Source organism: Fringilla coelebs (genome assembly GCF_963513975.1).
Source record: "Fringilla coelebs genome assembly, chromosome: Z".
NCBI classification, from domain to species: Eukaryota; Metazoa; Chordata; class Aves; order Passeriformes; family Fringillidae; genus Fringilla; species Fringilla coelebs.
Window position 1 is genome coordinate 83,638,609 of NC_140031.1, and position 21,624 is coordinate 83,660,232.

A 21,624-nucleotide genomic window follows, 5' to 3' on the forward strand; every position below is an offset into this window, starting at 1 on the left:
TTCATTGGGCAGAGGAAAAAGAGCTTTTATAAGTGGGAACCAGATTTTTCAGAATAAAAATCAGTGTTGGTAACCAGTTTCACTGAAATAAACTAGAAATTTGGGCTTGTTGCCCAGAGATGAAGTGGTACCCAAAAAGTATCTCTGCCAATTACTTTTTCTTCTGATGTTAAGCAATATCATTCCTTCCTGGAAGGCACCACAGCTTCTTCATATCTGGAGTAGCAGGTGCCTGCTATGGCAGGACAGCTGCCAAAGCCCACCAAAGAGAGAGCAACATGTGCAGGCTCCTGGGGTCAGCAGTCCTCTGGGGTCCTAGCAGCAGAACAGCACCAGGGCAGATCCCTTCCTCTGCCAGCAATTTTTGAGGGCACTTGATGAGGATGTTGCCGTGTGACAGGACCAGGAACATGACAACAGCAGGGGTGCCATTTCCTCTCATCACAATGTGGAGTCTTAGAGACCATGCAAGGTCATTTTGAAGAGACCACAATCTAAAACCAAGTGAATCCATCTGGGAGGCCTTCTGGAAGTAGTTTATCAATTCTGCTAGAGTCTTGCTGCATCTGCTATGTGGCATCCCTACAGGAAACCAGCATAAGGATTCCTTGCACACAGAGGCTGCCAGGCAAGGAGCTGTAGAACCCCAGACTGAATGGGATGGTGCTTGGAAGCACCTGCCCAGCTCGTTGCACAATTATGTGGGCTGGTGTGGCAGCATCTCTTCATTGCCAGTTTGCCTAGTGCAAACCTGCATTTTTAAAAATAGTTTTCTGGAAAGACATGAAGAGTCAGGTGAGGCAGCAGCCTCTGTGTGGATCTGGGGGGGAGGGCTCTGATCTGTGCTGTGAACAGATTGGGGGGGGAATCAGGTTTGGGCAGGTGCCTGCCCAAAGTGGAGGCATTCCTGTGGATGCCTAGGGAGCATCCCTAGGGCAGGGATGCCTGCCCAAAGTGGAGCCCAGGGCAGTGCTGATCTGTGGTGGGTGGAGCACTCTAGTGCTGGGTGGTGCCTTGTGTGATTCAGGCAGGGGTGTGTGCTGCCTTGGGTGGCCATTTCAGATAGTCTGATGTCTTGTGATGATACCTGCCAGGAGCGTGGGAGGATTCACCGACACTGCTGGGCTGACTTCCTCAGTATTGCTGACCTCTTGGTGTTGAACCTCTGACTCTGACGAGGTGGCACTACCCCATTAATCCAGAGCTCTGCCTCATTCTTGACCACGCTCCTGAGCCGGTGGCAATCACACACCTGCTGTGAGCGTGGGGCAAGCGCAAAGGCCTGGCTTCCCTCGTTGCACACCGTGGTGCATCGTGGAAAGGAAAATCACCAGCCCTGCTGGTGGTTGTGAGACAGTGGCAAAGGGGCTCTGTGAGCCCCCTTCCACCACCTGAACCCCATACATTTTCTGATGTATCCTTTGCTGTAATTAATTACGTGTCCAGTGGGCTCATTTCTTTCATACTGTTACTGACAATCTGTTAGATAAAGGGAAAAAAATGCGTTGGTGCCCTGTGGTATTGAAAGTGAAGGGTTTTCACACTGTCAGGGTAATGAATTCTGCATGGGTTTGAAGCACCTGAGCTTGGGGGAGTCCTTGTGTCATGTGTCTGGGAGTGACAACCCCCAGTGGTTAATTACTGCCATGGATGAGAGCTGAGCTGATAGCAAAATGAGATAATTTCATTAGTAGTTAAATTTGAAGTTAATTGGATTCACGTTTACACACAGTAGTGTACAAAGACACACTTGGAAATGCTTTTTGCCACCTTTTGATTTTTTTTAAAGAAGGTAGATGGATTGAGAAATGCTTCTAAACTGCTCCCTCTATTTTTTCACTGTGGTTTGGAGAGAGGAGAGCCCTTTGCTGCTGCAGGCTGCTCTCTGTCCCAGGGCTTTTGTCCTGTAGTGGGGACATTTGCTGATGCCCAAGCGCTGCTGGCTTCATCTGTGCAGGGGTTGCTGCTAAGCTCTCCTGTAGCTGGTGGCAAAATTTCTTTTATGAAAGAAAATTACTTATTTACACTTTCTTTGCAAAATGATAATTTGCTTTCATTGTGAGTGTTGCCAGCTCCTAGTGAATGGAGGGGTGAGCATTTGTTGACTATCTTCTGTGTGCAGAGTCTTCGACATGTGTCAGGGGTGTCCATAGAAGAGGTGTTTGCTCCACTCTCCACAATGACAACACTGGTGCTCCCCCCTAAGACATTTTCACTCTGGAAATCAGATGAGTGGTGGCTCAGCATTGCCTTGGAGGTGTTCCCCAGGAACCTGAAGGAGACTGGTGAAGCAGTCTGGAAGAGGTGATGCAATAAAGGAGATGGTAGGGTCTAGGCTTAATGGGGACTAGAGCTGCTATGTGCTCTTTCTATCATGGAGGTGTGCCCGTTTCAGGTCAGCAGATATCACTGAAGGTACTGATGCTGCTAGGGCTACCAGCCTCTCCATGGGGAGGCCACTGTAGGAAAGACTCAGAAAGGTATTTCAGTACTTGGAGCCTAAAATTGTTGGCAGAGGTTGCTGGAAAAACATTGTTGGTTACCTTGGAAAATCCTGCTAGGCTCTGCTCTAGTTGAGCTTCTCTACAGGCTGGAGCTGGCAGCTGAGCTGCGCTGTCCGGCACAATACCAACCCAGCAAGGCAAGGAGGCAGCTCTGCCCACAGCTGCTTCTGTCCCATCTTTAGGTATCTAAAATACACTTCAAAAAGCACAGGACAAAGACATTCAGGAAAAAAATATATGTTGAAGAGACGTAGGTTCCTATGTCTGTGTGGCCCACTGCTGAAATGCAGATATTCATTTCCTCTTGAGTGCTTTGCCTGTATGAGAAAAGCATAACAGCCTGGGGCAGAGCCTGCTTCTTCAGCTCTCTTTGTACTAGGTGGATTAGTGTTTTTGTCTTAAATCAGTTGTTTTAGTGCAGTTGAAGCTTGCCAGCACCGGGGGGAAATCTCATAGAGAATGGGATGCTCCAGTCTTTATTTTCTGGGGAAAGCAAATTGGATGGAATTGACAGGATGAGGTTGGATTGCAGAACTTGCAGCTATGCCCTTGGTCTCCTTTGGACAGCCCCCTCAGCCTCCCATCAGGCCCTGCCTGAGACCTGGCTGTGGGGACCCTATGAGGAAGATTTGTTGACACATGACATTTCATTTGGAAATGGGATGTAATGGAAACCAGCCCAAACCTGTGGAATAGATCATGGGTGATATTTTCTTTATTGACTGAGGAAGAGAGGTCCTACTTGTTATACTGTTGTTTGTGATGGTTATGTTGCTCAGTACCCTTGACAGTGATGCTGGTCATTCTGGGCATGGCAGTGGTTTGGAGAAAGTGAATTATTTGTAATATTTCAAAATACTGAAGTAAATGTCAAGGTTTTTATGATAGCTATGGAAAGTGAGGAGTGGGGTGTAGTCGGTGTGGGGCAGTTGGGAGGGGGAACTTGCCCACAGGTCAAGGCAGTTTTGAGACCTGACATGTTGTGCCATTCTGTGGTGACACCCTACAGCCAAGGAAGGGAGGAGTCCTGATTTCCCTCCCGGTCTCCGGAGGGCTCCTAGATGGCAGTAGTCAGCCTGTGAAATGTTCATCGGCGTTAGGGACAGCCGTTAACTGAGTCCCTGCGAGCGCTGGCCGTGAACTTAGCTTCTGAGACTGACTGACTTTATGTAGACTGAAGATACTTTTGTATTCTCCAGACTGTAGAGGTGACATAAAGCATTTAATTTTGTGTGGGAGAGAAGGAAGCAGGGCAGTGATGAGGGGAGAACATTTTAATCTAAAATAACCATTTTCTGCCTGCATTGAATAATTAGAATTCATTATGCCCTTCCGTAAGGGACATGACTTCTCCCTAGCACTGGAGAACAAATTAATCAATTGTTTTGAACCTTAAATTCTTTTAGGATGTGAATGCACCATAAATATTCTGTAGGAAGGGCCTGAGAGGAAGAGCTTGCATCCTGATTTGCAGACACTGAGTGCAGAGGAAAGTGGGGCATGTGCTAAGAGATCACTGCAGTCATGCTAGAGTTTTGGCGTGTACCCCTTCATCTGAGGGTAGGGGGAGGCAGTCTTTGTTGCCGTAACCCAGAGATTGTGAGCCACAATTTGCAATTACGTGTGTACCTGTCTCTTGTCTCATCAGATGAAGTCTCATTTCATTAAAGATATCAAAAAATGAAGATTTTTAAGTTTTATTTTTAGATCAAAATAAAATTATGGCTCAAAATCTTTACTAATAAAAATCACCAAAAAAACTTTAAAAGGAATTGTTTTGGCTTTTGTAAAAATGTTCAGTTTCAATCTCTCCAAGATCTAGAGACCTGAAAAAAAGTTCGCTGTTTTAAAAACAATTACGTACAGAACACAATGTGAAAAAAGAAAACCTGTGCTTTTTTTTCTTGTCAGTGGTGCTAAAATCAACAAAGTCACATAACTTTTGCTGACCCAACATGCTAACTTTTAAGGAAGGAACTTGATTTTTACTAATGAGCTGTTTTGGGACAACAGGATCTTGGAGCTGACTGGTGCCAGAGTGGTCCCTGTCCTGTAGAGGTCGGAAAAGCAGAAGCGCCAGGTGTTTCATGCAGCCCAGAGTCCCTTTCTCTTAACTAAGGTGTACACTCAGCTTTCCAGAGCTAAGCTCTCAAGCATGCTTCTGAGCTGTGCTTTGGATCTGATGGACCCCTCATTTTCCCCTGGCCTTGGAGGAGCCACTTTGGCAGGCTGGCAGAGGGGGTGACAGAGCCAGTGGGGACCGGTTTAAGGGGCAAGTCCATGAATACAGTGGTATGCCTCAGCAGTGTGGGTGATGCTCGCACTGGGATTGGATTGCAGAGCCTGCGTCCAGCTGCTGACCAAGCCGTGGTGTTGCAGGGTCAGTGCTACCAGGCCCCTGTGTGTGTCTTGAAAGTAACTTCTCCTTGGCTAAGTGTTCTGCCCAAGGATGCCATGGGAGCCCGGAAGACCACGAGTGGGCTCCCGGATTTCCTCTGGGGTGAGGGATGGATCCTGCCTGATGAGATCACAGAAAGCATCCTTTTCTTCTGGAGGATCTCTTGTGGCCACAGCTGAGAGTGGTTTACCCAAAATCCCACTGCAGCAGTGTGAAGGGATGGTGACCTCCACACAGGAGCAGAGTCCAGGCATGACTGAGGAAACACTTCTGTGGCTCTTTGTGAAACATGATATCTGACTTCCTGTCTTTGCACTGCCAGCAGAAACATGTCCTCAGAGGAGATCGGAGATGTCTGGGAGAGGGTGAAGGAAGAGAGGGTAGCCCAGACCCCTGGTCCAGGGGCAGATAGAGATGGAAGACATCCCACTTCCTGCTTTTGTGGGGTTATTTCCATTGAAGTACTGTGGGTACTTTACTATAACCCATGTTTCTGTGGCTAAGGAAGCAGCAGTGCATCAGGCTGTGTCTGTAAATCTAAACTCTTCCTCTGTCACTGTGACAAACTATATTTTAAACCACCTTCATGTCTCAATGCCTTGTGTTTGTTCCTTTTTTTTTTTCTTTAACAAGAGATAAAAAAAACGCCCTGCATTGTATTTAGATCTCAAAGAGTCTCAGCCTTTGCATGTGATTTTTCTAGGGAGTTTTCTGGCAAAATGTCATTAAGATCTATGTTATTTCCCATTTCATTACTTTTGACTTAACAAATCTAAGCTTTGGAGGAATTTGGGAGTAGGGGTGAGCAGCTGGAGCAGGCGAGCGTGTTCCTCTCCCTGCAGAGCTCTGCTCTTCACCTTCCAGTCTTGCACTTCATTGGAGCTTTGTGGCAGCTTATAGAGAAAACAAAACTGTGCCTGCCCTCCCTGCCAGTTTGGAAATCCCATGCTGGTCCTCGCAGAGCAGTGATGACAAATGCATGGCTGTGTTCTGGGTGCTTGGGGAGATGTAAAACCATGTCTGCTTGTCGCAATGCTCACGTGGTGATTTGTTGGTTTGATTCCTCAGGTCGCGAGCTGGCAAGTACAACCCTCCCAGGATACCCTCCACACGTCCCTCCTGCTGGACAGGGCAGCTACTCCGCTCCAGCACTGACAGGAATGGTGCCTGGTGAGTCTTCAGAGTAGGGGAGAAAGAAAACGCAAAAGGAAAACAAATGGTATTTCAGGAGAGAAACATTGTGTGCTGTAAATGTTCTGTGCTGAGGTAGAAGCCACAGTGCTGAAGGGTAGGTGTGGAGTGATCCTGAGTGAAGTAGGACCAGGCTCCCCAGCACAGGAGGCTGCATAACCTACAGAGTGCCAAAGCAAAGTGTTGGCACTGAAATGCTGAAGGAGCTCCAGCCTCCCTTCTGTGGAGCCTGGAGATTGCTCCATATTGGGCTATGCCAGGCTCTGCTCACCTGACTCAGGCTTTGCTCTAACTCGCCAGGTTTCTGCCAGCACTGTCCCTCTGTGCTGCCCCAGTAGTGAGACCATTGGCCCTGGGGGCTGGACATGTCCTGGCCTCAGACTTCCTCCATGCAAACCTGACTCATGGGGACACCCAGTTGTTCCCAGGACACTCTGCTTCTGTAATTTCCTTCCCATTTTGGAACCTCGCAGTCAGAAATGCCAGGTGGCATGAGCCAGCTACTGGCTACTGCTTGTCTGTGTGGCAGCAGAAGCAGAGGGTGTGCAGGTGCCTGGGGTGGGCAGAGCAGGTTCTGCAGGTATGTGGCATCACTGATGCCGTCCTTCCGCACTGTTGGCTGCAGATCCACACGCAATTCAGAGTAGGACAGTGACTTCTGGGTGCTGGCAAGGAGGACTGGTGGGGCCACAGCACTCCTGTCTTTTCTCGGGAATTACCAATTCTTTGGGAGCACCTGCTAGGGTGGCTTGGCAGAGCTGCAGGATGTGGGGCTTAATGGTGCTCAGCCAGAGGAGGTGCAGTGCAGGTTCGGTGATGTAGAGTCATCTGAGCTGATTTTCCCAGGTAATAGATTTTATTTTTAACTACATATAGGCTTGTGTGACCCATTATATTGAATAACTGCACTGTTCCTCTCACTGGTTTCTTTAATAACAACCTTCTGCTCCAGCTAGTGTGAAGGTCAGTTGCAATTCCTGTAGGTTCTCCATCTCATTTAAGTGAGAATTTGCTAACTAGCATCCAAAATGCCTTCTCAATCCTTCTTTGACTCCCGTCCTTTGCAGGGCCAGTTTTAGAGCCTTGCTAGGGTAAGCACCACAGTCCCTGAGAGGCTGACAGTAAGGCAGGTGACAGACCTAGTCTGCTACCATTGGCACATCTCTGCTTGCTCCAAAATGGCCAAATTGTCATGCCCAAGCACAGGCGTGTGTTTGTTCTGCTGGCTCTCAGGAATTCATCTCACAACCTGCCTCTGCCTTGTTCTAGTTTTTTGAGCCTTTGCTAGAAATGGGCTTCCTTGACAAGATTTTTAATCATTAGCCATGAATTTTTGCTTGTAATTAAGCAATTGTAGGAGTTAGGTGGTCAGAGACATGGGAGAAATGTATACATGATAACACATAAGCAGTGTTTTGTTGTATGCTTGTTGCTACTGCCGTTGCCCCTGCTGATGTGAATAAAGCCAACCCTTACCACGCTGGGTGTTTGTCCCTCACCTGCTGGGTCTGCAGCTTGCCTATGGGGCACTGGAGACCTTCACACTCTCTTGCAATTGCAAGATGTGTGGATTCAGCTTCGTGTTCCATCCTTATCTTTTCTGCAGCTGCCGTCACTGCTCATCCTGACAGGAGCACTTTTGCCTCCTGCCAGACCCAGGTCCTTCCTTATCTCTCCCACAGGCAAGGAGGTACACAGGAGCCTGTTTCTGCTGCATCTCCATGACTTGTTCAAACACATGCTCAAAATTTCACATTTCCTCCTTCCTTTCCTGCAAAACAAGGGACTTGCATTTCAGCCGTGAATTTCCATTTTTATGTGGTGTGTCTGCTATGGCAGAGAATAAACTATTCAAATGCTTTTCTCTGAAGGAACCAAACAAGCAAACACATGGTTTGATTTCTGTCTGGAGCTTTAGGGACTGACAGCTGGCATTGTTTGAGGCTCCCATGAATGTGTTTCCTCTGCAGGCTGCTGGCCCTGCAAGCTTTTCCTGCCTTTTGGTGGCTGTCACCCTGTAGAATTGACTGGAGGGGAGCTGTCTGAGCTGTGCTGAGGTACCAGCACCCACAGTGCTCTGATGTCACAGGGTGCAAGTGAAATGCCACGGTGGGGACAGATGGGTACGTGGGTGGAAAACAGCTGGCTCAGAGGTAGTGCCTAATGGCACACTGCAGGTGGGTGCAGGTACCACACATAGAACTGCAGGTTACGGCAGGAGGTCTCTCTTGGTTCACAGCTTCAACCACAACTAGAAGAGAGCCCATCTTATCAGGTGTTCAGAGAGTGCCAATTTGCATGATACTGTCAATAGGCTCTAGAGCAGAGCAGTGATGTGGAGGCACATAGACAGGCTGGGGAGGAGTAGGAAACCCAGCACCAGGAAAAGGAGCACTTTGCTACAAAACAGGCTGTTTAGTTCCTGGAGAGGCTCCAGGGATAGGCAGACTGAGAGCTGAGCATCAGTCTGCTATCTGCACTGGTTGTGAGAATGGTCAGCATTGTCCTGGACAGGAGCTAGAGAGAAAGAGTTATTCCTCCCTCACTTGGAACTTATGGACCCACAATGGGAATAGTTCTGGTTTGAGCCCCCTTAACACAAATAAATAATTGGCAGAACTCAAAACAAGCAAGATGCAACTGGCTATGGCAAAAGTCTCCAAACTTCTTCCCCAGGAGATGAACCCCGTGGTGGAACAGGTTGCTGAGTGGTTGTGCAGTCTCCATGCTTGAGGATTTTCAATGCCGTGGTGGGTGAAGCCCTGAGTGTTCTGCCCTGGCCTTATTGCTGATCCTGCACTGAATGGTATTGAGAATGGTATTGAGACTGCCTGAAGACATTTCTATTCTGAAAAGACTGGTCATTCCATGACTCAGTGTTTCAACTGAGGCACTGCTGGAAATGTGCTGCAGAAATTCATATGCTTCTGCCTGATACTGTGAGTAGGGATGGAGTCAGGAAGCTGTTTAGAGATGGATATCAGGCCTCTCTGTAAAGGAGTGGTGCCGGCAGTCCACGCAGAAGAGATGCTTCTGCTCTAGTTACCCTTAAATGACTGAGCCATGAATCCCACTTTGAGACTGAAGGGAGCTCTTTAGACATCTTTTCTGTCATAGGGAAGATCCTGATGTCTACATAGAGACTGGGAAAAACCCATTTCCACATTCCTCTTCCATCCTGTGACCGTGGGCTCACCCTGCAGCAGTCCAGTAGCACCTTCTTCCAGCCCCTGGCTTGGCATCCTGTTTGCCTATGCTCTGTGCCCCATGCCTGACTCACCTTTTCCTCTGGGAGACTAGTAATGACAGGAGGAAGGCAGGTAGACCCGAAATAAGATTGGTGACTATTGGTAAATATTCCTGGACATGCTGGGAGCAGGCATCAGCATTGACTCTGTCATGTGGTATGTCATGGGAAGCCACAGGATCCCAGGAACAGCGACCAGCCTCACCTGGGGAAGGGGACATAGCAGCGCCTGGAGCAGCTTGCACAGAATGAACACTTCTCTTTAACCCTCATTTTCTGATGGCTGATGCCTTGAAGCATGGAAGTTTATATTCCTTGTAAATGTTCATTTTGTCTAGTGCAGCTCTCTGTATATTTTCATTATCTGTTTAAAGCTTTAATCCACTGTTAGTTCCTACTAGATTCATGGCCTCTGCATCATCTTGGGGCACAGGATCCCACAGGTTACTGAGATGCTGTATGCAGAAATTATCCCAAATAATTTGGTACTGTTGTTACTATTTCTTCACCCTGTGACTGTGCTCCTAAGGTGCTGTTGCTTTGGAAACATGGAGCAGTGTTTTCCCAGCAGCCTTTCCTTTCTAAAGGGAAATCTCTGGGGAAGAGCAGGCTGGAGCAAACTGCATCTTCTCCACCCAGTCATGTACTCACAACATGAAGCCTTGTGCCACCTGGCAGTGCTTGTTCCAATACAGCGATATGGTCCTGGGGCTGTTTTCTTCTTTGGATGGAGATGGTGCTGTCTTGTGCTTGCAGTTTCTGCCTCCTCTGCTCCTTTTACTGCCTCAGACCTCACTTTGAAGCGGGCTGGGTGCACACTAGGAAATGCAATATTTGCAGGGGGTTTATTCTGTGGCCAGTGTGGGGGCCTCCGAGCCCTTTCTTGAGGTGAAGTGTTCGAATGGAAGCGCAGCTTCTGAAGCAGCTGTTGGCTGGTCACAGAGACCTTACAGTTGCCATATCTCCCTCACCTCTGGAAGGCTGGGCTTTCTCTCCAGTGCTATTCATCCTTCTTCATGGGCTCTGCTGCCCTGCTGATTGGAGCTGGCATGGTGATTGGGGCCAGTGCTGCTTGCCTGGGGTCTTTTCTTGATCCTTTGTAGCTTCACAAACCACCAGCCTGTTTCCAGCACCAGCTCAGGTCTCTCTTCACAGATCACTGCTTGTGTCCGTGGGTCTGCTCCCAAGATGTATCTGAAGGTCAGTGTTTGCCCAGGTGTGGGGCAGATGGTGGCCACCAGCAAGGGTACAGAGGGGAAACATGAGGAGTGGTGCAAGAGCTACAGTATGTGTGCCTTCTCCAAGCAAACCATCCCAGAAGCTGTGTCTCATTTGAGTCCTGACAGCACTGGGGGAGAGGAGCTTGCAGCAATTTCATTGCTGAGACAGGGGTTTGGACAAACCACACCTGTGTTCACGAGCGTGTGTGTGCCCTTGCCATCATGCTTATGATACTGCAGCTGAGCTGGACACTGGTAATATGCAAGTAGCCGTGATAACTTGTTAAATCCTTATTCCAGTTCTTGTGTTAGAAGTGCTGGGACAGCAGCCCCTGTTTCACCTCAGTTTCTGTCTCCTTCCCCCATTCCTTTTTCACAATTCCAGGGTTGAAGCCCCTGCTCTGCCACCCCTTTTCCCCTCCCCAGGGCTGCTGTTCACTCCATCCCCTCCTCTCCTGGCAGGCTCAGCATACTGGGTGACAGGAAAGGGTAGACTCTCCAGAATAGTGATGCCGAGAATATAGTCATTAATGGGACTCTTGAAACCCAGATGTCCTTTCTGAACACCGGTAATTTGTTTTTAATGAAAAACCATGCAGTGACCCTGAACAAATGAATTTCCTTTATAAGAAGTCTATGTGCAATTACCCGACTAAAGGGACCTGAAAACACTGACATTCCAAACTGGGCTTTGAAAAGAAAGGCATAAAAAATAGCAACGCTGTCATTAGCAATCTTTTATCTAGAAGAAGATGCTTACTCTAACATGTGAAGGGGAAGGAGATGATGTTGCAAACAAAACATGTGGCTTTCAAATGCATTTTTTAATTGTGGCTGGCAGGTATTGAGGCTGAGGGGCAGTAAGGCTGTGTGGACTTCTTGCTGTTCGGGCTGTTCCTCATACTGAATCTGCAAGGGATAGTACCCTTCCTCAGTCCATTGGCACCCAGCCTGCAGCAAGGGATGTAGGGGGCCAGAATGCCAGCCTTGTGTCCTGGAGGGGTAAGGAGGCACACATTTGGACATAGTGGGACTGTCAGGATCCAGTCTGTAGAGATTGGTGGAATTTGGATCCACTGGTACACTAGTTATTATTTTAGTTATTTTTTGATCTGGCTCAACCTTTGCCGAAGTTTGGCAACAGCATGTTGTAAGCTCGTGACAATATTTAGGAAACAAATGAGAAGCAGCTGAGAGATAAAATGCCTAAAACCAGGGGCAGAGGAACCAAATTGCAGTATGTAGGATGTCAGAGGGCATCAGAGAACCAGGTCCTCTTCTGTTGTCCAACATAATGCTGGAACTTCTTGGTTACTTGAACACTGACATTGTTCTGGCCAGTGAGAGTAAAAGGAGATTCTGGCCCTTTATGTTAGATGGACTTAAAGCAAATGAGGAATAAACCTTAACAATTCCTTGCTGAAGCAGAAAGTGTGCAAGTTACCTCCTCAGAGCTTGGAAGTGACACCCAAGTGCGCCATCGGTTCCACCAGCTGCTCTTGTGGCTGGGATAGCTACCTGTGTTTGGGTTATAGCCACCTGTACCTTTTTGACAGCTCATGCAGCTCAAACTCAGGTGTCCCCTGGTGCACCTCTTCAGCCCCTGCAGATGCTCACAAAAATATCCAAGGCTTCAATGCCACAGTCAGAAGACCTGCTACCAAAGGGCAGAAGTGCTGACGTTGCTTTCTCTGGTTAGGCAAACTTTGCATTTTTCCCCAAGTCTGACACTATGCCATAGAAGTGTCTCCCCACCCTTTTATAGTCTTGGAAGACAAATCCCAGAGAAGTTTCATCACCTATGATGGAGTATGTCATGTGCCATCACAAATATCTTGAGACAAATTGCATACCAGCTGATAAATGATTCCCTTAATTAATAATGAAACGATCAGGTAAATGGTATATGTTTATCCTCTGCTCGAGTACAATTTGCATGAGGGTCTGCCAGAATCTTGGAAGTCTAGAGAAATGTTTTGGTTCTCATCTGTCAGGCATGTAATTACTGTGCTTGCACAGAATATAGATAAAATCTATATTGTTTTCAATATGATGTTGTCAAATATTATTTCATTGAATTGACTTAGAAATTATACGGAAGAGGGTAGGAAAATGAAATGCTGGAAAGCCTACAGCCTTTGGATCTACAGATCCACCTCCCCCTTGCAGAGTGATCCTCACCTGGGGTCAGTTAGGCTCTCTGCTCTTTACTCCAGCTGAGGATGAGGTCCCCAGTGTCCCACGCGTGGCAAAGGCCGACCACTCTGCTTTGCTGGCCCTCTCTGCTCTGTCCATAATTTCTGCCTCTTCCTGTTGAGGTACAGCATTGTGCATATCTCAACATAAGTAAGCAAGGTGAAGTGTGTATAAACAAAGAGGTCTGTATTTAGGAGTGAGGAGGAGGAGAGAAAACATATTGTATTACTCTACTCTTTGGAAATTTCTATGCATTTGTAATAACAAAATTACCATAATTTGCTCGTTAACGCAGCTAGATCAGTCAAGCATTGTTCCAAACATGCAGAGGCTGCCTCTCGCTCTAGGTCTGCCAGTGAGTTAAGCATGGTAGAAATTAGCATGCAAATAGCCCTAATTCGGCCGAGCTGTCAGATCCCCACTCAGCTGCTTGTTCCTTTGAAATCCCTGACAGGAGGGGCTCAGGCAAGCCCATCCTCCAGTAGATCCAGCCAGAGGAGTACCGAGGGGGCACCTCCTGAGTGACAGTTTGGCTACCTTCAGTCAAATCCATCTATCTCGTCAGCCAGCAGTGGTGACAAGGGGGGCTGTGGGTTGGGGTGCATCTTCCAGCTAGACCTCCATGCCAAACTGTCCCCTCCCCAGCCCAGGATGGTGCCAGGGTTTGGGGCTCCAGCAGCTGAGTGACGCTCCCTTGGGATAGGGGAGTGCTCTGTTCAGATACCAGTGTTCAAGTTAAGCTGCTCTTTGGATCAGAGTGTTGAGGTGGGGGTTTTTTGGTACTGAGGGATGGAAACTAGGGCTTGTGGTAATTTCTTCTGGAGCCTTAGCCAAGACTTCCAGGTTGTCTGTGGCTGCAAAGCTCATGGAGCATCACTGCAGAGGAGGGTGCACTGGGTAGTGATGGGATGCTGCTGCACAATATCTGCCCGTGGTCCCTGAAGATGGGAGGAGAGAGAGAGGCATGCAGCTGGTGGCACAGGGCTCTGTCCTGCATCCCCAGAAGGGAACCGCAGGACCATTCCCTCTCCACGGTAGCCACAGGCACACCCTGGTGGCAGCTGGGAGGGGTTCTCTGTTAGTGATTGTTGAGTGTTACAGGTCTGATGTGTTGCCCACCTTTAAGCAAGATTAGTGGTTTTAAAAGCAATAGTGAGAATTTATGCAGTCTTTTGTTGCTGGTTTGTTTCTTTGAAGGGGAGGTTATGTTACTAAACATTTTTCTGTCCTCTGCAATTATGCAGTAATTTTGAGACTCCTTGTGCTGGCAGCTACAATGAACTGCCCCAAAATATCTAGAGGCGGAAATTTAAAGATGATGCGTTAAAAGCTCGGTAATATGCTGTGTAGAACCTGACACAAGGGTCTGATTTTGAGAGTTTGCAATATGCAGGATCAATTCACCCCTACCCAGGCAGCTCCCAGGGTCCCCTCTGGGCACTCCCCCTGTATGTAGAGGGTGCAGGGGCACTGCAATCCTCCTTTGCAAAGGCAGGAACAGCTTTACAGAGGGTTTGCTAATAGATCATTGTTCTGCTGGCTCTCAAAGACAGCAGTGATAATAGCTGCCTAGGTGATGCATCCCCAATGTGCTGGCTGTGACAGCTTGGTGTCCAGCCAGATGTGGCATGCCCAGGGTGAGGCACACTGCTGCATTGTCTGCATTTCATGGGCCCACTCCTGTTTACTATTGTTTCTTCATTACAGACAGCTGTCCTTTGGTGAAAACATAAAAAGGAAAAGATAAGTGTAATCAGAAAGCCATGAAACCTACATTAGTTCTGATTTTGGAAAGCTGCAGTTTGGATTAGTGTAGCAGAGCTATGAGAGTGGTAAGACATTGCACAGGCTGCCCACAGAAGCTGTGGCTGCCGCATACCCGCAACTGTCCAAGGCCACCTGTGATAGTGGAATGGTATAGTTCCTGGGGTAGTTCCATGGCAGGTGTTGGGACTACATGCACTTTAAGGTTCCATCCAACTCAAACCATTGTGTTGTTCTGTGATTCTGTGATTCAAGTGCCCAGTGTTCTGAGCCTCATGCAGGCATTACCTATGAGCAAGGAAGGAACAGCTATAGCTGACCTGGCCTTTCAGGGCCGAACTCAACTCTCTTGCGCGTAGTGTGATTTCTCAGAGAAGAGAAATAGCCACGTGAGAGCGCACAACTTCTGAGCATTCTGTTTTTGTGCTTGTGTCTCCTTTGTGTTACATCAACACACAGAGTTTAAAAAAATTGGAGACTATGAAAATGCCATGGTTGAGAACAGCAAGTTGTCGAAGCTTTGAGCCCTGCGAAGTGCCCAGCATCTGTCAGGGTTGCCAGCTGTGGCTCAGGCATCAGATGACCTTACATATGGGGTGTGTGAAGCATGCAGACCAGCCATCAAATCAATCAGACAGTTCCCAGGCAATTTGTGTTTGACAATGAGCAAATGCCGAGATCCGCAAAGTAAGCAGAGTGGAAAGCACTTCATGTCCCACTGTGTCATGGCCAGGAATGTGACACGGCTGCTCTTCTTCTGCCCTACCTCACACCATGGCAGCTGGTAACAGTGATGGGAGAGTAAAGTCTATGTTCCCATCACATCTGGGCTCAACGGCCCAACTGTCCAGTGCTTCCATGTGGTGGGGGTTAGGAAGATGCATTTTCTTTCCTCCTGAGCGTTAGACCCTGGCTAGCCCACCTCTTGCTGAGATTCTTGTCTCAGAGGGGACTTCTCATATACCACCCCAGCCTGGGTTGCTGTATGCACGGAGTAATGTGCCTAGCTCAGGGTGTGAGGGTTTCAATGTCTACCCAGCTTCAAGGTGTCAAGAAGTTGTCCTGTAATGAGATGGAAGCCTAATGCTTCCAGCATTTTTGTGGCCAAGAGAATGCTTCAGACTAGATCCTGCACCTAAGCATCCACAGCTCCCTGAACATTCCCCTCTGCCATGAGAGGATGACCCTTGTAGAGGTTTTGAGGGGACTTAGCAGCCATTCTCCTGCAGGCTATTGTTTATGAATTCAGTATTTTTGCTACTTGCTGGACTTATTTTCTGAGATGGTAGGTTTGACTTCTTTATTATTGTTGCTGGAGAAGGTTTGCTAGCAGTTAGGACTGTTTGAACCTAGAACATCTGCCCTGTGTTAAACTGCAGTTCTCAGAACTTATGCCTATGGCACAAATTGAAATGCTATGATAATAAAGTATTCTCTTCCCAGGATTTTCTGGATTCCTTGAGGCTTTATCAAAACAAGTGAAAATGCTTGGACATTACAATAGATTGCAGTTCAGTGCAATTCAATGTAATGTGATCAATGCAAAAGAAAGAAAAATCAAGTGAGAACTTTTAATCAAAATTACTACTCGAACTGCCCCTTTTCCACAGCAGAAATTTCCTCTGAAAACACAGTTTAGAGCAGAGGCTAGTCATCTGTAGGAAGTAGTGTTTGTGTTGGAAACCTATTGTGTGATCAGCTGTGTGAGGCAGGTGTGAACCCCTGGACCGGGGATGCAGGAGCTGAGAGTTTGAGGATGTGTCTCCTACTCATGGGATGCATGTTCTAGGCCAGGAGAAGAGGGACAGTCTGCATGAGGAAGTGAGAGGTCTCAAGAAAGAAGTATGTGTTCATTTGTTTCTGTCAGCAAGCATGGCACTGGGGCACTTCAGATGAGAAAATGTCATCTGTCTCTTATGACCTCAGTAGGTTTGGGATAAGGCTCTGCAGTGACTGTAGAGTAAGCTGGGAAGTTTAAATATCACTTCCTCAATTACTACATAAAAGACTAAAAGCTGCCCTCTTGTACTGACTCGCTGCCCTTTCAGCAGCAGTTGCATTAAATCCTGTCAGTCTTGGGTGCTTTACGCCACCAACAGTTTGTCACAAGTACCTGCTGGTTGAACATGGATGCTTTACTCACGTGGAGAGGTATGGTGTTTTCCCCACAGACTCCATGGTGGGACAAACGGTGCCCAGGTGGGAGAAGGCCTGCTTTTCTTTGCTTTTTCTGTTAAAGGTGTGGGCATGGGCACAGGGTGTTGGTGTGGCCCCATCTTGTTCTCCTACCAGCCTTCAGAGTCAAGGAGCCATCTCAGCTCAGGTTAGCTTGTCTTTGATTCTTGCACATTTACTAAAGTCAGGAAACATAATGCCAGGCGGCAATGAGGAGCCTGGTCCTGGTAAGGTGTGCACTAGGCTGTTGGGGAGGCATGAGTCCCCTGGGGCATGTACCATGACAAGCCATGATGCCCTCAAGAATTACCTTGCTATGTGTGGGAAGACACTTCCTTCTCTGCCAGTGTCTTCTCTTCCTCGGCACTATTTTTGGCTGATTCAGCTGGATCAAGTCAGGCTAAGCAGCTGCAGACGTTATTTGGAAATAGCGTAGGCTACAAAGCATTTGCCAGCAAAGTGTCCCATCTGTTGTGACAGAGGACTGAGCTGCCACATTCCCAGATACCTGAGATTGACTGACAAGATTTTTATCTTTGCCTTTAATGGATGACTGTAATGTGGATGTGGTGTAGAACCAAAGCAGTGCAGTGGAAATTAAGTGAGAAATTAATTTGTCTTCTGTCACTTAGACATTCATTTGAATTGTCTCTGGTGTTGGAAAGAAGACCTGACATCATCTCTTCTGGGGATGTGTGTCTGTATTTCAAGCTTCCTACAATCACGGAGTGGGGACCCTGCTAGTGTGCTAAAGCCCCAGTCCAGGCATAGATGAAGTCTGCAATCCAGCTGAAAACTTGATGTTGCAGAATAGCTGAGATGCTGAGATTTGTGTGGCTCAGCTTGTAGAGCTTGTCCACGCAAGAGGTGAGCACAGGAGACTTCTCCATCTCTCAATGATGCTGCCACCTTGGTGAAAAAGGCAGGACCTGGCCCTCTCCTGGAGCTGCTGTCCCAGTCCCAGGTGAGCCATGGCCAGTCCATAATGGGATCTGGGAGTCACCAAGGACTGGGTGACCAGAAGAATGCCTGAGACCGTGCTGATGTGGGAGGATGCTCCCTCAGTCATGCAGATGCTTTCCTGCTCATGTTCCCACACCTGCGCTGGAATATAATTGAAGACAGCCAGCAGCAATGTGCATGTATCAAGCTGCCAAAATGTTTAATTTCCGGGCTTTACAATATTTGTAGTCTATGTTACTATGGCTTGTAACATTATATCCTCTGCTATGAGGTAAATTATTGTGTAATTCCTGGAGGTGGCCACACATTGCAATGTCATTATGAAGGCTTAAATTATAGAAAAGGCTCAAGTCAGAATGAAGCATGGAGTGGAATGTTTCCACCTCAACCAACTGCAATATTTCTGCTGCCTAGCTCAGATATTTTAATCCCACAATTTAGTTCTTGTGACTTTTTATGCCGATTTGGAATGAAACCATATTGCAAAACTTACTTTCTCTGAGTCAGTTGTTTACCATTCATCCCACCTGCGCTACCAAGATGGTAAGTCTGGAGCAAAGAAGGTAAAATGGTGCCTACCCTGATACAGGGCTGCTTCTGCTCAGGTCGGGAGTGCATAGACACAAAGGCATGGAGTGACATTCTGTGTGGATGCATCCCCTGTGCTGCTCATCTGCTCCATGACCATTGTCCACCCTCTGCCACTTGTCCACTCTGTGCTTTCCATCTACCACATGTCCCTTGTCTGCTCTGTGACCCTCATCTACCCTGCCCCCTTGTGTACTCAATGCCCTGCATTCTCTCTGTGTCGTGCATCCACCTTTTGCCACTCACCTGTACTCTGTACAGGGTGCAAGGGTACTTTGAGAGGGTTGCAGCAGCCCCACCAGCCAGGCTTAAGGAGAGAGAGTCTGGTATGGGCAGCTGCAGCAACCGGACAGAAGAGCAGTGTGTTCCCAGCCCCATATCTGGCAGCATTGGTGCTGAGGCTCTGCGCATGGCCAGGTGTGGCTTGCTGATCTTGATATCACTGTTGGCAGTGCAGCTTCCTGCTGCTGGGATCCCAAGAGTCTGCATGCCAGTTGCTGGTGGGGAGCAGAGATGACTCTACAGGGGCAGCTGAGAGGGAAGGGGCAAACCCCTCATTGCAATTAATTGCAATGCCATCTTATATTCAGATGAGTTGGGCAATTGTCCTCCAGTGTAGAGAAATAAATCTCTCCTAATGCTGTTCCAATATGGTGGCTCTGTGGCACCACCTACCTTTGTTGTATTAAAGTTAAATACCTTTGTGTACAAAAGTTTAAAGTGCATAGCTAAAACCTATGTGCTTGCAGTAATTGCGGATGTAAATCTTTTTGTCATCCTGCAAAGACTAGGTGAGGTATTTCATAAATATGTCAGAAGCAGCATTAAAATTTTATGGCAGGCAGCACGGGTCGAGAATACTACAGTGACTTCTCAGCAAGGTACGTCCACCTTAACCCACAACTCATTAGTCATTGATGGAATTTCTGTGCCTCATAGCTTCTTGGAAATGCAGTAGTGTTACAAAAATCTGCATGTTACTGTTTTCTTACAATATGGCAGCTCACTCAGAACTGTTGAAATACTATGTCTTTGACCAGTGTAGGCTAATGTAAAGATAAAATAAGGGAGAAAGACTGGCCAAACTGTGTGATCACATAATTATATTCAAATTCATTCAAAGTTAATTGGCAGTCTTGATGGGACTAGGAACTTTGGAGAGATGCTCTCTGAATGTGAGACAATGTTTATTCTCAACTGCGATAAACTTCTCCTTGGCTGATGTGAAGGAACAATTAGCCAAAGTGGGGGCTAATTTAATTTTGAAATTGCATGGGTGAAAATTTAGGAGATGGCTGCACCTCAGCCACTCTCTGAAGGGTTAATCAATGACTTCAAGATGGGACAGACATGGACTGGATGTGCTTTTGGTCAATGTATGAGGGGTCATAGATGATTATAAGTGATCTATTGATCCACTTACAGCAGATTTGCTGGTGGATTTACAAGCCTGCATGTGTAAGGAGCATGCACAAATCTGTGTGTCCGTGTTGGTAGGTCTTGTTAGTGTGTGTGTGTGTCTGTCCTTATATGTGGGGTGTGTTTCTGTATGTGTACCCTTGCTGCTGCAGCCCCTGACATCCTGGGAAAAGAATGCTTGGTCCCCTTGCCAATGGCTCTATATGCAGTACCCCACCTGTTATGGGAGCAGACCCTGGGTTTTGCCCCCAGCATTTCTCCAGGTGGTATCCAGCTGGATTGCTGTGATAGTGTCTGTAGGTAAATGAACATCAAGTGTATAGTTTTGTATATTTATTTATATAAATGTATATATTGTTTCTTCTTGGGAAAAAAAGAAAAGTGTGTTGTTCCTCATGTTTTTAGGAGAGAAAATAGTTCTCACAAACAAAAGTATTCCTCTGTTTGTTCAGATTTGTTTAAGGAGGATGTTGCAGATGCTCAGCAGCCAAAGCAGAGTCTGGCTTGTACCACTGGCCCCTGTAATTTGTTGTATTGCACTAAATCGTTTATTTAGTTGTTGTTTTGCACTGGGTGATGGGAAATTTTCTGAGTATATTAGGTCATGTGGATGGTTTCCCCCTCCCCCATCACATGGTCTCTCCCTCACACACCTGGCGGTCTGTCCCCTGGGTACCTGTCCCCGCCCCTTCCCCTTGGGTATCAAACTGCACTGCAAGGGTGCCACGCCCTCTTTTCTACCTGGGTGGTTGCCGTCCCCAGAAGTGTTCTGTCCCAAGCCCATAAACAGGATACTTGTCCCCAGGTGGAGAAGAGCGCTTCTCGTCTTTTACTTTCGTCTATGCAAGTCCGTGTGGGCTAGAGTCTGAGCTAGCCGGATTTGGACTCATATAAAGCCCAGAAACCCACGGATTACTGCAGTAGTTAACGGTTATTGCTACATTTTCTGGCAGTTATTCCTACAGGCAGAATGTTGTCTAATTATTAATACAGATTAGTGGTACTACCTAGGATCCTGTGAATGCCAGTATCTCAGGATTGGCCTGATGGCTGCAGCACAACACAGCTCCAGACACTCTGTCTGGGATAAAGGTGGATGAAATATTTGATGTTGTTTTGTCATGTTGTGTTGAAAGAACGTGGGAAAAGGCTTACTGCTCTAAGGACTCACTGTTTGTCAGGGCCTTTTTGCATTTAAGATCAACAAGTGAAGGTTTTGTCCTGTCTAAGAAAAGTTTTACTTGAAAAACATTTGTGAGGGCTGTTCTTCTGCTGAAATCTATTATTTTCAATTCCATCACTGGAATAAAAAAGGCTGCTGGTAGGATATTAATTGTACAGAAAGCATTTCCACTTTTCCATTATAATGCTTTTTTCACTTCTTTCCCGTGAGAATAAATAGATTTTTCGATACAATGCCAGGTAAGTGCAGGTTCAATCAGAGCAACTTCCCATTTTGATGCAGAGGACCTCAGGTGTGTAGAAAAGCAGCTTCCTTTTTTTGAATCTACTCACTGAAGAGGTTTTCTAAAATAACATTTTTCAGCCCCCTTTGGAAACATTTTTTTTAATTAAAGGGTCTTCCCGCCATGACCCATGCTAGCCCAAGTACCATGTGAGCTCGGGGGACTTCCATCATCTGCCACTCTGCTCAGAGTGAAGATATGTCTCTTTGGGGTGGCACATGCATTGCTTGCAGGAATGGGTGCAAGAGTGGCGTCTGAAAGGGGTGCATTGGCCCCCCAGGCTGCCAGATCCTTCTGGGGGATCTGGCTGCAGCATCCATTGCCATATGTTGGATGTGTCATTCATTCTGGCATGGTTTCTGGTAACACAATCTTGAGAACATTCCCCAAGCCTGCCCTTCAAAGATTCTTCTATGAATCCCACCAGCTTGTCCTAGATGTTAGTTGGTTATGACCCTGAGGATCTTCATTGAAACAACTTGGATGGATCATG

At 47.2% G+C, this 21,624-nt stretch overlaps 1 protein-coding gene across 9 annotated transcripts in view; it reads left to right on the forward strand.

Moving 5' to 3' along the window:
* The window catches only part of PAX5 (paired box 5), a gene marked incomplete at both ends in the record, with an annotated part of 126,920 nt that overhangs the window by 90,486 nt on the left and 14,810 nt on the right, over nt 1-21,624 (forward strand). For 5 of the 9 annotated variants that reach the window (XM_084224615.1, XM_084224616.1, XM_084224617.1 and 2 more), the window contains one exon: nt 5,971-6,072. The exons of the other annotated variants lie outside the window; for them this stretch is intronic. In XM_084224615.1, the coding sequence (XP_084080741.1) occupies nt 5,971-6,072 (102 nt within the window). The remainder of the gene's footprint in view (nt 1-5,970; nt 6,073-21,624) is intronic. 9 annotated transcript variants of the gene reach the window in all.